The sequence below is a fragment of the Camelus bactrianus genome, chromosome 19, assembly GCF_048773025.1.
Source record: "Camelus bactrianus isolate YW-2024 breed Bactrian camel chromosome 19, ASM4877302v1, whole genome shotgun sequence".
Classification (NCBI taxonomy): Eukaryota; Metazoa; Chordata; class Mammalia; order Artiodactyla; family Camelidae; genus Camelus; species Camelus bactrianus.
Window position 1 is genome coordinate 9,651,621 of NC_133557.1, and position 18,553 is coordinate 9,670,173.

General features: G+C 38.3%; 1 protein-coding gene across 1 annotated transcript in view; it reads left to right on the forward strand.

Annotated features, from left to right (window-relative positions):
• The window catches only part of CSNK2A1 (casein kinase 2 alpha 1), a 49,390-nt gene extending 32,316 nt beyond the window's left edge, over positions 1–17,074 (forward strand). Inside the window, 11 exon segments of the mRNA XM_074347078.1 lie at positions 2,759–2,860; positions 3,367–3,417; positions 4,662–4,721; positions 6,210–6,293; positions 9,610–9,720; positions 10,514–10,615; positions 11,712–11,812; positions 12,622–12,770; positions 13,806–13,892; positions 15,693–15,763; positions 15,765–17,074. Coding sequence (XP_074203179.1) covers positions 2,759–2,860; positions 3,367–3,417; positions 4,662–4,721; positions 6,210–6,293; positions 9,610–9,720; positions 10,514–10,615; positions 11,712–11,812; positions 12,622–12,770; positions 13,806–13,892; positions 15,693–15,763; positions 15,765–15,920 — 1,074 coding nt within the window. The 3' untranslated portion in view covers positions 15,921–17,074.
• Positions 17,075–18,553: the final 1,479 nt, after the last annotated feature.

Genomic DNA, 18,553 nt, shown 5'->3' on the forward strand with positions numbered 1-18,553 from the left:
TTTGAGAACCAGGGAGTTCAAGTATTTGTATCTAATAGTGTAGAAAGAGAACTAGGCTGGAAATCAGGATTTGGATTATGATCCAAACTCTAAAAGTAATTAGCTATGATAGTCCTTTTAATTTATCTAAGACAAGTGTTCATCTGTGAAAATGAGATAATCTTGTTCTACCTATCTTTCTCAGAATTACTAGGATGAAATACAAAATTGTATATAGAAATATACTTTGGAGACTGAAGTTCTGTGCAATTGTAGGATGATATTCCTGTGGAAAAGTATATTATAGAATGAAGTTGTATATCACTTAAGAGTCATATGAAAGGCACAAATAGTGAGTCTTACAGTTTAGAAGAGAATGGTGGTTAGACAAAGCTCCCTGGAGCTGTTTTCAGGCCCTGAGTGAGAGGAGGATTTGGATTGGTGGGCATGGGAGCATGGAAGGGAAGCATAATCTAGAATGCACAAGATAAGAGAAGAGGAAGAAATAAGTGAGAGAAGTATTTTGTATGGAAGCTGTCATGTGACCATATGGGAGGTAAACTTAGAAAGGGAGATTTAATTGATGATGGCCTGGAAAAGATAATCTCTGCGTTTCCTTCCAGTCTTAAAAAATATATTTTTATCTCTTCTAGGTCATTGGGAGCCATTGATGGTCTTGAGTGAAGGGTGGTTTGGAAAGTTTTTTTTAGTTCAGTCTTTTCCTAACTGTACTGTATATGTTACCGTAACTGTGTAGCTAGATGGTATAATTATAGATGAAGTTCATTTATAAACTATATTTAAATTTTTAAATCTCTCCCCCCTATTTAAAAAGACAAAATTTGCATTGATCACATTAAAATAGGGTTTAAGTCACCTTTCTGGTCTATCACAAACTAGCTTTTGTAAGTTTATGGATTTCAAGGATTTTGTAAAGTTTTGTAAACCGGTAGTTTTTTGTCATTGGCCAGCAGTTGGGAAATAGTGACTTAGTAGAAAACAGGAGAGAGATTGATGGGTTAGTCCCAGGAGAGTAGAGACATCTCCTAGATACTCTTAATAGATCAGAAACATTCAACAGTTGAAGCAAAAAGAAGCTTGGGAATCAGCTTGTTTCCCAGCCAATATACTGAGTTCCAATAGAAGCAAAGCTACGAGGCCATGAATTGAACTAAATGTGTGATTCACTGTTAGTAGTAAAACAGTTCCCATTTATTGAATATCTACTTTGCTTTGGGCTTTTCTAACTGCAGTATTTACATCACAATCCTGCAAGGCAAGTGGAAGCTTCAGAAACACTTAAGTGCTTTTCCCAACGCTGCACAGCTACAAAGCCAGGTTTTGAGGACAGTCTGTTTCCAAAACCTGCTAGCTTTCTGCTGTACCATATGCTTAGGACTTAAGATGAAGTTAAAAGAGTCTACGGTATTGTTTGGTAGTCCTCGATCTGGGTCATCAACCTGGGAGATACCTAAAAATAGATCTCCAGCTCCATTCTCAAGATTCTGATTCAGCAGGTCTATACAATCTGTATATTGAAAAATACAGGCTGATAATCAAAGTTTAGTAGCCTCCAATCTTGTTAATGAAGAGATAATACATACTTACAGCAATTTCTAAGAAGTATATGCAGTGTGTCAGTAGTCTGAGGTGACCAGCACCATAGGAAAAGACTTGCATGGTCCAGTGCAGTATACATGGGTCACATATGGCTATTGGGTGTTTGAAATGTGTCTGGCCCAAATTGAGATATGCTAGAAGAATAAAATACACCAGATTTCAAAGACTTAGTACCAAAAAAGAATATAAAATTGCTCATTAGTAATTTTTTAATATTGATTCACATGTTGAAATGATAGGATTTTGAATAATTTTTATTGACTAAAATATATTATTAAAATTTGTTTATACTTTTTAAATGTGGGTACTATAACATTTAAAACACACGTGTGACTTGCATTATATTTCTTTTGGACCAACACTGCTTTAGACTATTTAGAAAGAGGATTTTGTAGAGGAGGTACATTCAGACCAAAGCTCTTCTCAGAAAAATGAAAGGTATTTCTATACCAGAACAGATGTGGAAATGATGGGTGAAGACAAAGGAATATGGACGCTCTATTGGTATAAGGCTAGACAGACATTATGTGTTATGTCTCAGCCATATTATAATTAATTATAATTATTGATTAAGGTAACTCTTATTGATTATTTTACCCATAGTGAAAGGTTTACAGAGGTTATATAACTTGCTCATAGGCACACAGCTAGCAGGATGAAAATGGAATTCACATTAGTCAGTCTGACTCCCAGGCCCACATTTAACCCAGAAGGTTATACTGCACAAAGACAGTTTGGCCATCTTTGCTGTTGATCCTGACTTGACTTGTAGAGACTGTTAAGACTTAGAGGAAGAAATGGAAAGAGCGCCATATTTCATCCTAAGTAATAAATAGATTTTTCAAGATATATCTTAGTATTACCATTTACATTCCTAGTTTGTGCAGTTTTAAAAAATTAACATATTAAGACTGATGATTGGAATTAAATGCTAATTCTGCAGAGTTCTGAGTTTTGGAGTAGAAATCTTTTTCTTTCAATTCAACATTTGCTAAGTACCTGCAGAGTACCTGGCACAGGGCTAGGAGAAGGGGATTCAGAAATGTCTGACACATTTCCTTCCTTCAAGGAGCTCATAAGTAAGCCATTTATGTATTTACATTACCTGTTGAAATATCCTGAAATAATTTGTTTTAATGATGCATTTTTACTCTTTCAGCCAGTAAAGAAGAAGAAAATCAAGCGTGAAATAAAGATTTTGGAGAATTTGCGAGGTGGTCCCAACATCATCACACTGGCAGACATTGTAAAAGACCCTGTGGTGAGTATAGAAGGCACTAGTAAGGCCCATTAGGGCTGAGGTGGTTGACACTGAGCACAACTGGCCTCTTTCTGTTCCTCCCTCTACCATTAAGTCCTTTAAAAGTGCTTAATCAGTTATACCATTTAACTAGCTTGGGTCTTTCTTTCAAAGAGACCTCCACCCACAGACTATTTCTTATTCTTCTAGGCTAAGAGACTGATAGCACTGGAAACTGAAATGTGTTAATCCATTTTGCAAACTCAGGTCCGATGCCGATGGGCGATGGGCGCATTGTCGGGCTGCCTAGAGCCTGGTGAGACTTCAGCTCCATGTCTTCTGTTTGAAATCCATCCCCAAAATGACCTAAGTGTGGTGATGATCAGAGTGGGGAGGGCTTGTAGCAATAGAGGGTTTCCTACTTCTGAGGCGAGGACTGCCAAATTCACCACGTAGCATCCACAAACATTGTGCCCACTAAAGCTGCCAGGGCTTTTGCTAATGTGTTTTCTTTTTCTTTCCCCTAGTCACGAACTCCTGCCTTGGTTTTTGAACACGTAAACAACACAGACTTCAAGGTATAATGTATAACCAACCATTTCAAGCTTTTGGATTTTTAGACCACGTGGAAAGTCTTTAAGGATGTTACTGTTAGAAGAGCTTCCTTCTAACTTGTTTAAAAAGAGCTTTTTATCCTTACAGTGCTAGGTTTAAAAATAGACATACCCCTGTACAAGCAGTGCCCACTTTCCACATCTTGGTATTTTGCCCTTTTGTTTAGTGCTCTTTTTAATGACCAATATGTTTACTACTTATTACCTTTATCATTCATTTGACAGTTTTCACTAATGTCAGACTTAGTGAAAACAACAACTCGTGTTCAGTCAGGATCTGGCTTTAGGGTATTTTGCTGTAAAATGACAAATTTCAGTAACGAATGTATTCTGTATGTAAAAACTTATACCTTAGGATTCCTCAGAAACTGGGCTCTAGATCTTAAAAAGAGATGGGTGGGGAAGGGTGGTGTAAATTCTGCTTTGACACAATTCTCAACTCCAGTACAACAGAAGAATGTGGACACTCCTTTGGGTTTTAACTTGTAAAGGTATTTGTCTTGCCTTTGCACCAGTCCAGTATCAAGAATATTAGGTATCAGTAAGTGGGTGAATTCTTTTGCTGAGAGGAAGGGGAAAAAGAATATTTTTAGAATGATAACTTCAAGGAAAATGTTGTCAGAGGACATCACTAACCATTTAATGATATGTACTTTTTTAAGTCTGAACTCTTCAGAAACTGGAAAGGATACATAAAAGATGTTCAGAGTTACTTTCAAATTGGGACAAGAATAGTTCTGTTAAATTGGCTCAACAGATTTGGCAGCAAGCCATCTGCATACCATCACTGGTGATCTGCAGGGCCTGTAACTGTGTAGGCCAATGATGGGTTAATTCCCTACTAAGGAGGCTATGTATTTGCCCAAATGCCTTTTATGAGAAAATCTGGAGGTAAATGAAAAGCAAACTAAATTGCAAATGTATATAATTGCATGTTACATGTATAAGCTGATATGTTCCCAACAGTGGATTATAGCTTCAGCAATGTGAGTTTAAGTAATTCTTCACTTATGCACATAGAATTAAAGACTCAAAGTATCTCTTTAAAGTGAATGTTATGTTGGAAAAGTAGAGACTGGTGAACAGCAGATCTTGGAACAATGGTAAATGAGCCAAGTCTTGATTTAAATTACTACAAATGAGAGATGAGAAATTGCCTTCCTGTCAGTACTGTTTCATGGCTCAGATGTTGCATTTGTCTTTAACAGCAATTGTACCAGACGTTAACAGACTATGATATTCGATTTTACATGTATGAGATTCTGAAGGTAAGGAAACCTTGAATACTGTGTATCTTTAAATTGATCTCCCAATTGTTAAACCAAACGACTATAGAAAAGCCAGTGAATTAACTTTGTGAAATATGTTGAAGGAGAGGGTTGTCTCTTTATATAAAATTTTAATAAGTTAATAGCATCAGAACTCTTACGCTGATGTAAGGGTTATAGAGTAGGGCCTCGTACAAATATAATTTAGAATGCTTTGGAAAGGATATTTAGAAGATAGCTGGGACTCCTTAACAAATATTTGTAATCTCTGTTTTGCCCATGTGAAAGTTACAGTTAGATTGTAAAAACTTGTAAAAATAACTCGTGGTGTACTGTATACTCAATTTCACTTAAAATTGAACAAGTAAAACAGTAAACTTTAACTCAGCCCTCAAAGGGCCGTTGTCCTAAGGATAATGTATAACTCTGCATAGAGACTGCTGATTTAAAGTGGACTTTGATTTCTAAAGTGGGGAATCACCAAATATATTGCTCCCAGTGGTCACAAGGTCAGCATTATAGATGAGAAAATTGCTAAGAGTTGGCTGAAGTATCTTACTAAATGAGGGTTGTTGTAAAGCCTTCATTTGAACCTTAGAAGTGCCCTAAAGAGACTATGCCAGCAGAGATATTTGGTCTTTCCATTGGCTTGTGCAGTCTGGTGGCAAGTAGGACTCCAGAAAGTTAAGGATATGCTTGCCTAAGCCTGGGAACCCTAGGAACCCAAGTTGCCCTTCAGGAAGGGCAAAAACTTGGCTAGTGCCATCTGCTGGCTTAATGGCCTGGATTAGCAAACCCCAGAGGTTATGCCACTCACTAGTTTGAGAATGGACATGGTTTTGAAATTTGATTTGATGTCATAAATTAGGAGTTGGCAAACTTCTTTACAAGGACAAACAGTAAAATTTTTGGCTTTACGGGCTATAGGGTCTTTCTCACACTACTCAGCTCTGATGTTGTAGCACAAAAGCAGACACCAGCAACATGCAAACAAATAGATGTGGCTTTGTTCCAATAAAACATTCACAGAAGCAAGCAGCAAGCTACATTTGACCCATGGTTGTGGTTTGCCAACTTCTGTTGTAGACTCTTAGCTGCTGAAGAATTATTGTTCTTTGAATAAGAGATTTGTAGGGCAGATCAATTTTCTTCTTTTGAGGGGACGCATATTTGTGAAAGTAATCCAGGTTTTGGATGAGGAGAAATTAGAGATAATGCAATTGGTGTACACTTTTAGTCTTTTTTAACAAAAAGGATGTTGAAACCACTGTGCAAGATCAGAACTTGAAGTTCAGAGGCCATTGGTTTATTTGACCATGGGACCTTGAATAAGTCTGAAAAGTAGCTGTGGAAGTGATTACCCTAATCTTGACTCTTGGGGGTATTATGAGGCTAGAAGAAAAACTGTAGGAAGAAGTAAAGGACTTTAACTAAAGATTAGTTACTATGCAAACTAACTCTTTCCTTTCTTTCCTATTCCTCCCGTAGGCCCTGGATTATTGTCACAGTATGGGAATTATGCACAGAGATGTGAAGCCCCATAATGTCATGATTGATCATGAGCACAGAAAGGTAAAGTTATTGACAAGCCTTATTTATCAGCATAATAGAGTTAACAACCCATCTTCAACATTTTATCCTAGCATCTGTCACAGGCCCTGGTATCTGTTAAGCACTTGATAAATATTTGGTGAATGAATGAATTAACAAATCAGAATGTTTAAACCATTCATTCGTTCGTATCCCTAAGAATACTATCAAAAAGAAAACAGATTAGTGTAGTAGGTAAAACATTAGTTTGGGGCAGGGAACCTGGCTCTAGTCTTATTTATTGGAAAACTACTCTCTTGGAAAATGTCTTTCTCCTCATCTGCCTCTTTTTTTCTTACCTATACAGTGAGTATACAAGTAATGATATTTGCTTTGCATGCTACTAGGTTATTGAGAGAGTTAAATGTATACAGTTGTGAAATGAATAAAATGTTCAGAAAATGCTGCTGCTCGTTAGTATGTCATAAGGCCTCTGAGCTCTGCAAGTGCTTTTATGAAAGCTGCACTGACCACATACTTTATAACATTTCTATTTTTTAAGATGACCCAAACCCACCTTTTGTATGCAGCGATGACTTTCTGTTTTAAGCTTCAGGGATATAGGTGATTTGTTCATTTAATTAATATTTTTTGTAGATATACACTATGTAATAGGTATTGTTCCAGAGGCTGGGGATATATGCATGAGACAAAAATAGACAAAAAAAATATTCTTGTCCATAGGAGTTTGCATTTGGGGGAGGCTGGTAGGATAGAAAATTTAAGTGATGTGAAAGAAAAATAAAACAGGAATAGGAAGTGGCAGAGAGTGTTGCAGTTTTAAACAAAGTGGTAAAAAGAAGGTTTCATTAGGAAGGTGACGTTTTAAAGAACACTTGAAGGGAATCAGCCATGCAGTCTCAGGAAGAGGTTTTTCCCAGCTGGAGGATATAGCAGATGCAAAAGCCTGAGACAAGAATGTGCTTGGCATGTTGGAACAGCACAAGAATAGAGCTGGGATAGAATGAACGTGGGAGAGAGGGGAAGGAAATGATCAGAGAGATAAAGAGAACTAGATCACGTAAAAACCTGGAAGATAATTGTCAGGCCGTTTCTCTGAAGAGGTTTCACAGGGTTCAAGCAGAGGGTAAGTTCTCGCTTGCGTATTTAAAAGTTCATTACACATCTATTAGAACAGCAGAAATAAAAAATAGTGACAATTCTAAACACTGGCAAGGATAGAAGGTAACTCAGTCTGTCATACATTGCTGATGGGCATGTAAAGTGGCACACTTGTTTTGGGAAATGCCAGACTATTGTTTTTATAGTTTATCAGTTTCTTTGAAAACTAAACGTATGCTTACCAAACAATCTCTGGCATTTATCACAGAGAAACAAAAGCTTAGGTCCACATAAGAATATACGTGAATGCAGCTTTATTTGTAACAGCTCCAAATTGGAAAAAACCCGAAATGTCCTTCAGTGGGTAAATGGTTCATCAAACTCTGGTGTATCTATATCATGTAGTATTATTACTGATAGTAAGAACTATTGATAATGCAACAACTTGGATGGGTCTCATGCTGAGTGAAAAAAAGCAGTCTCAAAATACTGATGGTTCCATTTATGTAATATTCTCAAAATGACAGAAAACAGAGGGGTTACCAGAGGTTAAAAGGTGAGAGGAAGGAACAAGGGACATCTGTGGTAGTCTCCTGTATCTTGTGGTAGAAGCTATATGAATCCATACACACAATAAAATTGTATAGAACCACACACGCATACACACAAAGTTGGATATAAAACTGAAAACCAAAGTCTGTGTTAATTGTGCCATCATCAGTTTTCCTGATTTCAGTATTGTACTGTAGTTATGTAAGATGTTGCCATCAGGGGAAACTGGGTGAAGGGTACACAGAACGTCTTCAAGTTCCTATGAATTTATAATCATTTTTAAATAAAAATCTTTTTTTAAAGGATTATTCTAGTTCCTGTATAGAGAATTGGGCCAAGAGTGTGAAAGGTAGACAAATAAAGAGAAGCAGCTATTACAGGAAATCAGAGATCGGTGATAGCATAGGCCAGGGCAGTGGCAGTGGACATGATGATATAGTCAGATTGTGGGAGAGCCAGCAGGATTTGTTGACAGATGTGGAGTAGAAGAGAAACAAGAGTCCAGACTGAAAATTTTTTGACCTAAATGATTGGATAAATGGCATTAACTTTAATGAAGGAGGAGGAGTCTGGGAAAAACAGGTGTTTAAGGGAATAATCAGAAGTTTAGTTTTGATGTGTCTGTTAGGTGATCGTAGAATGATGGTTGGTAAGAGGCTGGGCTAAGTAGAGTATATAGGTGGGAAAAGCTGAGATGCTGTGTGTGAAGCCACCAGACCATAAATAATCAGCTGGGAATACTTACTGATATGACAAGATGTGCGGGAACAGCTCTGGAGCTCTGATAATTAAGGAGTTGAAAAGAAAGGCTGTAAAAAAAGTTATACTTTCTTTCATACCTTTTGTTAAATTTTCCCCTTTGTTTACTAAAACAAGACACTATACCGAATTAACAGTGAACTTTTATAGAGACAATGCTGAAGCAGTCAGGAATTCCTCAAGCCCTTCTGCTTACACTTCACATCATGATCATACTTTGCAAGATGGGCAAATTAGGTTGCCTCTTGTCCTTACTACCACTGTTTCTACTCTCAAGATGCATTTTGGTGAGAGCTGTTTTGTATGACTTTTCTTTCACTCAACAAATATTTTTAATTTTTCCTCCTGTGTACTGGACATTGCATTGAATTCTGAAAATTAACAAAAATGAGTAAAACAGTCCCTATCCTCAAGGATCTTACAGTCCATATTGAAAAAGAAAGGTAGAATCAACTGTACAGTAAAGAGTTGTAGGTTCTATTATAGAAATTTATCTGAAGTTTGATGGTGAGGGCTAAAGACAGTGGTTGGTTCTATTTGCATAAACAGAAAAGACTTCAGTAAAGGAGCTAACTTAAAAATAACTCAAAAGATGAGGTGTTTGCCACAGTAGGAGGCTAGGTTGTATAGTGGAGACATTCTGTAGTCAGATGAGCAGTTTAAGAAATATGCAGATGCACAAAATGAGATTGTATCTTCGAGGAACTGTAAGTCTCCCTGGAGCAAAGGACCTAAGATTATGGAGAGAAACCTGTATGTCAAGCTAGGAAGTGTGATTTTCATCCTAAATGGAATACGTGGTCACTGAAGGGATTTTGGTAGAGTGACATGGCTGGTATTTTTAAAGGAGTACTCTAATGGCAGTGTGGAGGGGTAACTTGAAAGATAAACTCACTCATGATTTGTTATCTTTCTTTTCTTTCAGCTACGGCTAATAGACTGGGGTTTGGCTGAGTTTTACCATCCTGGTCAAGAATATAACGTCCGAGTTGCTTCCCGATATTTCAAAGGTCCTGAGCTTCTTGTAGACTATCAGGTGAGAAGAGAAGGCCAGATAAAATTTTGTTCCTATGTTTATTTATGATTTTCCTAAATTGTATTCTAGATATAAAGACTTTTCCTCTACCAAAAAAGAAAAAAAGTGCTCTTCTTATAGAAACAAAGTCCTTGGGAGTACTTTTCATGCCCAATCCTCCTAAGTGTTGTTTATCAGATACCTTAAAAAATTCAGACTCTGTCCTAGAAATTCCTCTTCTGGGTTCTTGAGGTTACAACCCTGAGTTCAAAAAACATTTTATATTTTTCATATATAAGAATATAAAAATATTCTTTACAGCATTATTTATAATGGTGAAAAGCAAAACACTGTCCTATTACAGGGGAAATTAAAGGTCAAATTCTGAAACATTTATGCAATAAAATAATGGCACACATTAAAAAGTTTTCCTTGGCTAACAATTGAGGTGTTCTTTATGTAAATGAAAGAAGTAACTCAAAATAATATGTACGAGAGGGCAGGGTATATCTCAAGTGGTAGAGTGGAGGTCCTGGGTTCAATCCCCAGCACCTCCATTTAAAAAAAATAATAATCAATCAATAAACCTAATTACCTCCCCCTGTCAGAAGTTAAAATAAGAAATAAAATAGTATGTATGGATTATTTTAAAATTGGGGGGAAAATACATAGAAGAAAAGGCTGAAAAGTACATGAAGATGTTACTGGTGTTTGGGCTTCAAGTCAATGGAGTAATTTTTTTCTTTTTTAATGAAGAGCAATTTTTTTTATTTTAAAATGTTCATGTGTGATAACAGTGTTTTCTTTAATGCAGATGTATGATTATAGTTTGGATATGTGGAGTTTGGGTTGTATGCTGGCAAGCATGATCTTTCGGAAGGAGCCATTTTTCCATGGACATGACAATTATGATCAGGTGTGATATATGTTGTTCCTGTTAGGAAATTTACTGATTTAACCTAGTGATGGCCAGATCTGCCTCCCCATTAGAAACTGCAGTGGATCTTGCTAAAATACAGATGCCCAGCCCCAGCCTGAGAGCTATTAATTTAGAATCTCTATGGGATCCTAGAGTAATTTTCAGTGCATGGCTTGTTCAACCAACCTGACATCGATCCTCAGATTGGTGTTTTGGGAGCTGTCAGTTTAGCTTTTGAAATTAGAGTTTTTCCCTGGCCTTTAATTTGCATTGCTTGTTTAATTGTGAAATATACGTGTAAAATATTTTATAAAACATGTATGTACAATTCAAAGAATAATAGTTTAAAAAATGGGATATTACCTTAGAATCTACTAATGTGAGCTTTCTTTAGGGTTGGGAGTGTTTTCTCCAACATGTTGGTTTCTATGTGGTATTTCTATGATCATATGTATCTCATTATATGGATTGAGCTGATGTATGTCAGTAGAAATATAGATGGTATTTTTTATTAGCTGCACTTCCTCTTGAAGATCAAGGGGCCATTTCATTCAAGAGAACCTGGAATGATTTTAGGGTCTTATGGAAGGTATTATTGTCTTGTTTGAGCACGGTGACGATTTTTCATGTGAGTCAAAGAATGCCACCTGAATTCAGTTAAAATCATCAACTCTATATCAAGTGCCATGCAGGATTGAAATAAAGTTCTTCATTGTCTGTCTACTAAGGGAACCAAACATATAAGAAAATAAGTTACAGTTGTAAATGTCAGAATAGAAGTGCAGACAAAGTACAAAAGGCAGTTGTAGTGGGAGTGAGTAGTCTATGTAAATAAGGGGAACTTCCCAAAAGAAATACCATCTTCAGCTGATTTTTGGGGTAGGGAGAGACTTCACCGGGAGGAAGGAACAAGGTTATAAAGTGGTTTGCTTTTTCTTTTGGATTCCTTCACGTTAGTAATAATTTAGGGAATGTTATGTGGAAATCTGTGCTGGGCAAAAAAAATTTGAAGTAAATTGAGGTGTAACATTCATACCTAATTTAATCATGTGGTATGCTTTTGGTGTGGGTTTTTGTCTGTCTTCTATCCTAGTTGGTGAGGATAGCCAAGGTTCTGGGGACAGAAGATTTATATGACTATATTGACAAATACAACATTGAATTAGATCCACGTTTCAATGATATCTTGGGCAGGTAAGTCATAAAATCTATGCATCTATGCCTTAAGCACTTTGGGTATAAACTGTTACTTTGGGTCTTTAAAATAGTTACTTTCTCTTTGCCAACACTGCTGAGGTGTTAGTGGGCTGCTGCTGGAGGATGCTGCATAGGCAGGTCTGTGATAAAAGCATTGGTTGAATGGTTGTTTTTCCCAGATTCACTTAACAGGAGTCTGAATGTGGAGATTATATTCAGAGGATTCCTGACTATCTCGATTCTAATAGAAGGGTTACAGTTGGGTCAGAAATCAAAATCTCTTGATTTAGCTTGCTTCTCCAAATGACAAAACCCTCTCTGAGAGAAAAAAAATAGTAATAGAAAGTGTATTTTTCAAGACTGGTGTGCAGACAACAGACTCTTAAAAATAGTGACTAGGCACAATACTAATTCATTCACCACCTAACAGGACGAGGTGGACTTTCTTGATGCAAAGACTTCTGCTGGCCAAGTCGCAGGCCTGCCAGCAATGTGAAGGCGGGTAGGAGACCTGGTTAGCCCAGCCACCTTCTTGTGCAGGAGCATTCAGTCCTGTAAAGTAACCTGAATTATGTTTCATAAAATTGTGGGGACCTAGATTTCTCTTTTCAGCAACACTGCTATTTCCAGTCTCTCCAATTAGCTTTGTTGTCTCTCCAGTGGCAGAGTGGTATAAGACTAGTCTCTTGAGTTTTTCTCTCTCTTTGTGATTGGCTGGGCTCCTAGCCACTAAGGAAAATGTAGCAGGGAAATGTTGGGCTTTTGTGCCCGTTGGTCCATTTCTCATTCCCCTTTTGGCTCTGCAGACACTCCCGTAAGCGATGGGAACGCTTTGTCCACAGTGAAAACCAGCACCTTGTCAGCCCTGAGGCCTTGGATTTCCTGGACAAGCTGCTGCGATACGACCACCAGTCACGGCTCACTGCAAGAGAGGCCATGGAGCACCCCTATTTTTGTGAGTCCAACTGCCCAGTCCACAGAGCCTGTGCAGGCCTGCCCAGCAAACTCTACCAGGCAGGGGGAAATAGATGCTGTGAAGAAAGCTCTGAGCCCAGATCCCTACCGAACAGAATTGAAATCCCAACCTCCCTTACTTAGCTTTTTGCAGAGTTACTTCACCCCTGATGAGCCTGTTTCTTCAATGAGGATAGTAATGGCAACTGTCTTAACAGAATTGTTGGCAGGATTCTTGTCTAACAGAGTACCTGGCACATGATCACCCCTAAATAAACTTCTTTTCTTACCATGTGGGTGACACTTCTCAGTAGCTAATCTAGAGTTGTTGGATTAGAGCATACAGCTCTATATCTGTCTTGTCTCTGTTAATTCACAGAGAGAGCCATGGAGGCTTAAAAATCTTTATGTGTGAACACCTTGACCTAGGTTTGTGGGTATAGCTAATTGTGCTGTCCTGAGTGAAAATGCCACTTAGACCCACCCCATCCTCATTGTGATGGTAGCTTCAGTGCTGGATTGTTCTTGGGGAGTGGTGGGATAGTTTTTTAGTGAATCGGTTATACTCTTGCCCAATCTCTCGTACCTGAAACACAGACAGGCTGATTGGGATGGAGAGTGAAGTCTGTGATCTTAGCACTAACTTGCACAAACCTATGGTTTGGGCCCATTTGGCAAGATGTTTGACCAAGTGAGCTGTGAAGTGTAGTATAAATCAGTTCAACTCTGATAATATATTTCTGTCTAGGTCAGGGTAGACTGTGTTATTAAACCCTGACAGGATCGGTTTTGTTTTAAATTAGCTCTACTATGGATAATAACCTCGTCTTGTACCATTTAGTTTAATAGTTGGCCTTTACCATAGTTTGACGGGAGAACAGTTCTATTGTATATTACTCGTTCAGTTCACAGTGAAGGCAGTTGGCATCTTAAGGGAATAATATGGACTATAAATAAAATACAAAGAGTGAGGATAACTACTTTAAAGCCCCAGACCATTATATAACAGAACCTAACATTTTCATCTCTTTTCTAGACACTGTTGTGAAGGACCAGGCTCGAATGGGCTCATCTAGCATGCCAGGGGGCAGTACGCCTGTCAGCAGCGCCAATATGATGTCAGGTCAGTTAGTTGGTAAATTTCTTCAAAAAAAAAAATCAAAGACATCAATTATTGTTCTTAATTTTGTTCCCTCTTTGTGGCCTGATTTCTGTGGCCTTCCTTTTCTCTATAATAATTACCTTATTGACATACTAACCTGTGTGGCTCTCCCCACCAAGTTTCAGGATGCTTTTGACACCTGGTATATCTTAGTGACTCTGCCTTGAGTAGGATATTAACAGTCTCTTCTAGGCCAGAATTGTTTGGGACTTGAAAGTCTCGCTAAGCCATGAAGAGTAAAAAGATCCTTTCAGCTCACAGGCTAGAGTGACATTAGTCGTCTTGGTCCTCAGAAACAAGATTAACAAAATGAGGGAGAGAAGAGCTGGTGTTTGTACATGGTTATATATGTGTATAAGAGTGTTTCTCTGCATTTTTTAAGGCAACTACAGTGTGCCTAGTAAATTATAATGATTCTATGAAATAACTTTCATTGTTTTGGGTCATTGTGATTTAGAGTGAGTTTTTATAGAGTACTCAGTTACCATATGCCTATCCCATAAAAATTATATATGTGGGTAGCATCCACGTGGGTTCTTGTGGTAGAGAGGACTCAGACACCCTCAAAGAATTGTTATTGTCTCCATTCTCCTTTAAAGAACTTAGCTGCTTTCTAGAATTTCCTCTGGGTATCATGCCAATGTGCAAAATGATATATATCCAAGATTATTCATTGTAGTCCTACTTGTGATCACAGAACATTAAAAACAGCTCTCAGAGTAGGGAACTGATACTGTGGATTATGGAACATTCATTTGGTGGAATGCTTATGCCTGGAAAAAAATGAATAAGTGTTTTGTATTGTTTTCTAGTATCAACTCCAAGATAGTAATGTGAAATGAAAAAAAACAAGATGCAGAACCATGTCCACAACCAGGAATGGGCAAGAATATATAATCATGTTCCAATATGTGATTCTTACATGTATATTCTAATAAAATTATATTTAGGTATATGCATAAAATATTTCTGGAAGGATACACCCCAAAAATGGTGCCAAACGTTGGCCAGCTGACAGGGCAAGGGAGAATTTTTCACTGTATACTCTTTTCAGCTGTTTTTGAGTCATGTAAATATATTACCTGTTCAAATATATATATATATAAAACATTTTGAAAATTAAAGAACTAGCTGATTGAGGACTATCTAACAGGTAATCTGGTCATTAGATGGGTGGGAGAAACCAAATGGAAATAATTCTAAAACACTATTTTAGCTTAGAGATTTCCACACTGAAAATGCCAAATAACGCTAAGCAGTTTGGTCATTAAGACCAAACTTTGACTTCAGCCCTCAGCTGTTCAGTTTGTAGTGACTAGCCACATCTTAGCTATTTAAATTAACTAAAATCAAATAAAAATTTAAAATCAGTTGCGTAGTAACACTAGCCACATTGCAGGTGCTCAGTAGTCACGTGTGGCCGCCATGTTACTACAGATAACAGAGCAGAAGTTTTGGCTGGACAGTGGCTTGGGTTAGAATCCAAGCATAGCTACCACTTACTAGCCTTGTACCTTGGACAGACTGCTTAAACTCTGCAAACTTAGATTTGTTTGCATGTCTACTAAATTTATTAGAATTTGCCATTTTAATTCGTGAGGATTTAATTTGAAATTAGATTTAATTTGTCAAAATCTAAGGAGAGGCCTTCAATAAAATGAGAATTATTGTGTCACTTTTGAGATAAAAGTGCTCTGAAAAACTGGTGACAGTATTTCTATGGTTGGTGTCTCTGGCTCACTGTCACCTGTTTTCTTTCAGGGATTTCTTCAGTGCCAACCCCTTCACCCCTTGGACCTCTGGCAGGCTCACCAGTGATTGCTGCTGCCAACCCCCTTGGGATGCCTGTTCCAGCTGCTGCTGGCGCTCAGCAGTAATGGCCTCTTCTGTCTCCTGATGCCTGAGCAGAGGTTGGGGAGTCCACTCTCTCCCTTGATGCAGCTTGCGCCCGGCGGGAGGGGTGAAATACTTCAGAAGCACCGTGTCTGAACCGTTGCTTGTGGATTTATAGTAGTTCAGTCATAAAAAAAAAATTATAATAGGCTGATTTTCTTTTTTTTCTTTTTTTCTTTCTTTTTTTTTAACTCGAACTTTTCATAACTCAGGGGGTTCCCTGAAAAATTATCTGCAGGTGGAATATTTCACGGACAAATTTTTTTCTCCCCTTCCAAATTCAGTTCCTCATCACTAAAGAACAAAGATAAGCCAGCCTCAATCCCGGCTGCTGCATTTGGGTGGAGATTTCTTCCCATGCCCACCATCGCTCCCCTACCATCCCACACTTTGAGGGGTTTGTCTCTCATGCTCTTCTCCAGAGATTACATAAATGTAGCTTCTTCAAGGGAGGCGAGAAGGAAGGAGGAAGGGAGGTCCCAGCCTGTAAGAGCAATGTACTGCTAGTCACTTATATCACTTTACTCCAAAAGTGCTTCAGTGGGGATATCCTGGTGAATCTAGTGGAAATGTGTCTTGTTACATTGAGATGCTGAAAATCTACCCAAAGTGCAAACAGGTCCTGAAAACTTCTGTTTGGTATGAATCATGTCTTATTGACCTAACTTTAAGTCCAGCTCACTTATATAATTTAGTTTCAGTTTAGTTTACAACTTTAATACCATCCCTCCCAGGCTTCTTACCTTTGGCCTCTCCCCTTTCATCTCCCAACATGCTCTATAGCAGGTAGGAGGAGGAAGGCAAAATCTTTCTCAGTTTTCTTTGACTTGGCCCTTTTGAATTCAGTTAGTTACTGGGCATAACTTAATTGCTTTCTACAAAAGAAAAAAAATTGTCTATGTAGGTTTCATGCTAGCAACTCTTTAAGACCTAATGAGAGATGTGGCCACACTGAGTTTTATTTTAAGCTTTCTGTCCTCTTTTCCTCCTACCTTCCCCTTCCCTCACATGCCATCCAGTGAGAAGACCTGCCCCTCAGTCTTGTAAATGTATCTGAGAGGCAGGATCAGAGCCACTATCTCCAGTGAAACTGAAATGGTAGACCTGTAATTGTGGGAAAACGAAAACTCTCTTGTTACAGCCCTGCCACCCCTTGCTGTGTGTATATATATAATACTTTGTCCTTCATATGTGAAAGATCCAGTGTTGGAATTCTTTGGTGTAAATAAACGTTTGGTTTTATTTATCAAGGTTAGATTTAAGTTCCCTGTGTAAAGGTCTCGCTGGGTGGGTGTCTCACGTTCACATCTGAGGGGCCTGCAGCCCTGTACCGTGGAGGCCTTCCAAGGCTCCCATTTTTATACACCCTTCGTTTGACCCATGGTACTGGGCAGGGCAGAGAGGCCTTAAAAAAGCACCACAAGCCAAAGCGTCTCTGGGGATTAAGGATCCTTTGCCATAAAATTCATTTTGTGTCTCAGCAGTGCAGGGATTGGGGATGGAAAAAGTCGCCAGTTTTCGTGTGTTTGTGTGTGTGTGTAAAGTGGATTTTCCACTGTAATCCAACCACCTAAGTTTATCAGGTGCTTCACTGAAGAAGCCTAGTTTTTTAAGCACAATAGCAAAACCATCAGCTCTGTATTTTCTCCTGTTACTTCATTACAGTAGCTGCTTGTGGGGACTAGGAAAAATTCTTCCAACGTATTTTAAGGCCTGAAGTCTTAGTTCCCCATTCTCCTACCTTTATAGATTCACAAGCCTTTCTCACCTGGGCGTCATAGATAAACATAATTGAGGAGTTGAATTTAATGAACTTAATCTAACTTTGTAACCCATCTTGGCTCTAGTAACTTTATCAAGGTGGTGGCTTTAGTGAATATAATGATAAACTTTAAAGGAAGCTAAAGCCTCCTTTTATAACGCTTCTCAACCATAGGGAAAACATTCTGACTGTGTGGCAGGGTGATTTTCTTCTCTGTGGCCACTTACAGTGGATATTTATTGTTCTTGACCCTTTTATGCCCTAGAATGCTGTGGGGGGTTACCATGTTGAATTCGTGCAGAAGCTCAAAGCACCGGATGTGCCAGAGATGCAGTTTGTGATTATGTTTGCACTGGATTGTGATTTGAACAGGACACTTACGACTAATGAATTCTTTCCTTTGAGGTGGAGGAGGGTTGTAAATCAAGACTTCACATCCCACCCATGTAGCTCAGAGAATCTAGGTGTAGCTGAGGCTGATGTGAGGAGCTGCAAACAGCTGGACCTCCTAACATGCATCAGACCTTACAAGAAACTGAAGGTGAAAGCAGAGGACTCTGAAATGCTACCCAAGAGCCTTTTAAAATAAATAGAAGTTTTAAAATTGCTACTTAAGGAGTCACTGCAGAAGCATGAAAAAAAAAAAAAAGAAAAACCAATTGGGTAGGGGGGTGGGGGCAAGGGTTTACAGAATAACAACTTCTGTGTTGTTGTAAATTACCTCATCTGTATACCTTGTATTGGGACACTTCATTTCTCAGCACTACCTGTGTCTGCATTGATTAGATGGCAGGAAACGGAATGCCAGTCTAAGAGAGTTGTGTTGGCCATTACTCTGAAAGGTTTTTTAAGTATTTTTTAACTTTGTTTGAAGTGCCCCCCTCCTCCTTTTTTTAAGTTTGAAGTCATAAATTCCCCCTCCCCACCTTGATTTATTGGTTGTAATTGTATTGTAATTGGTATAACT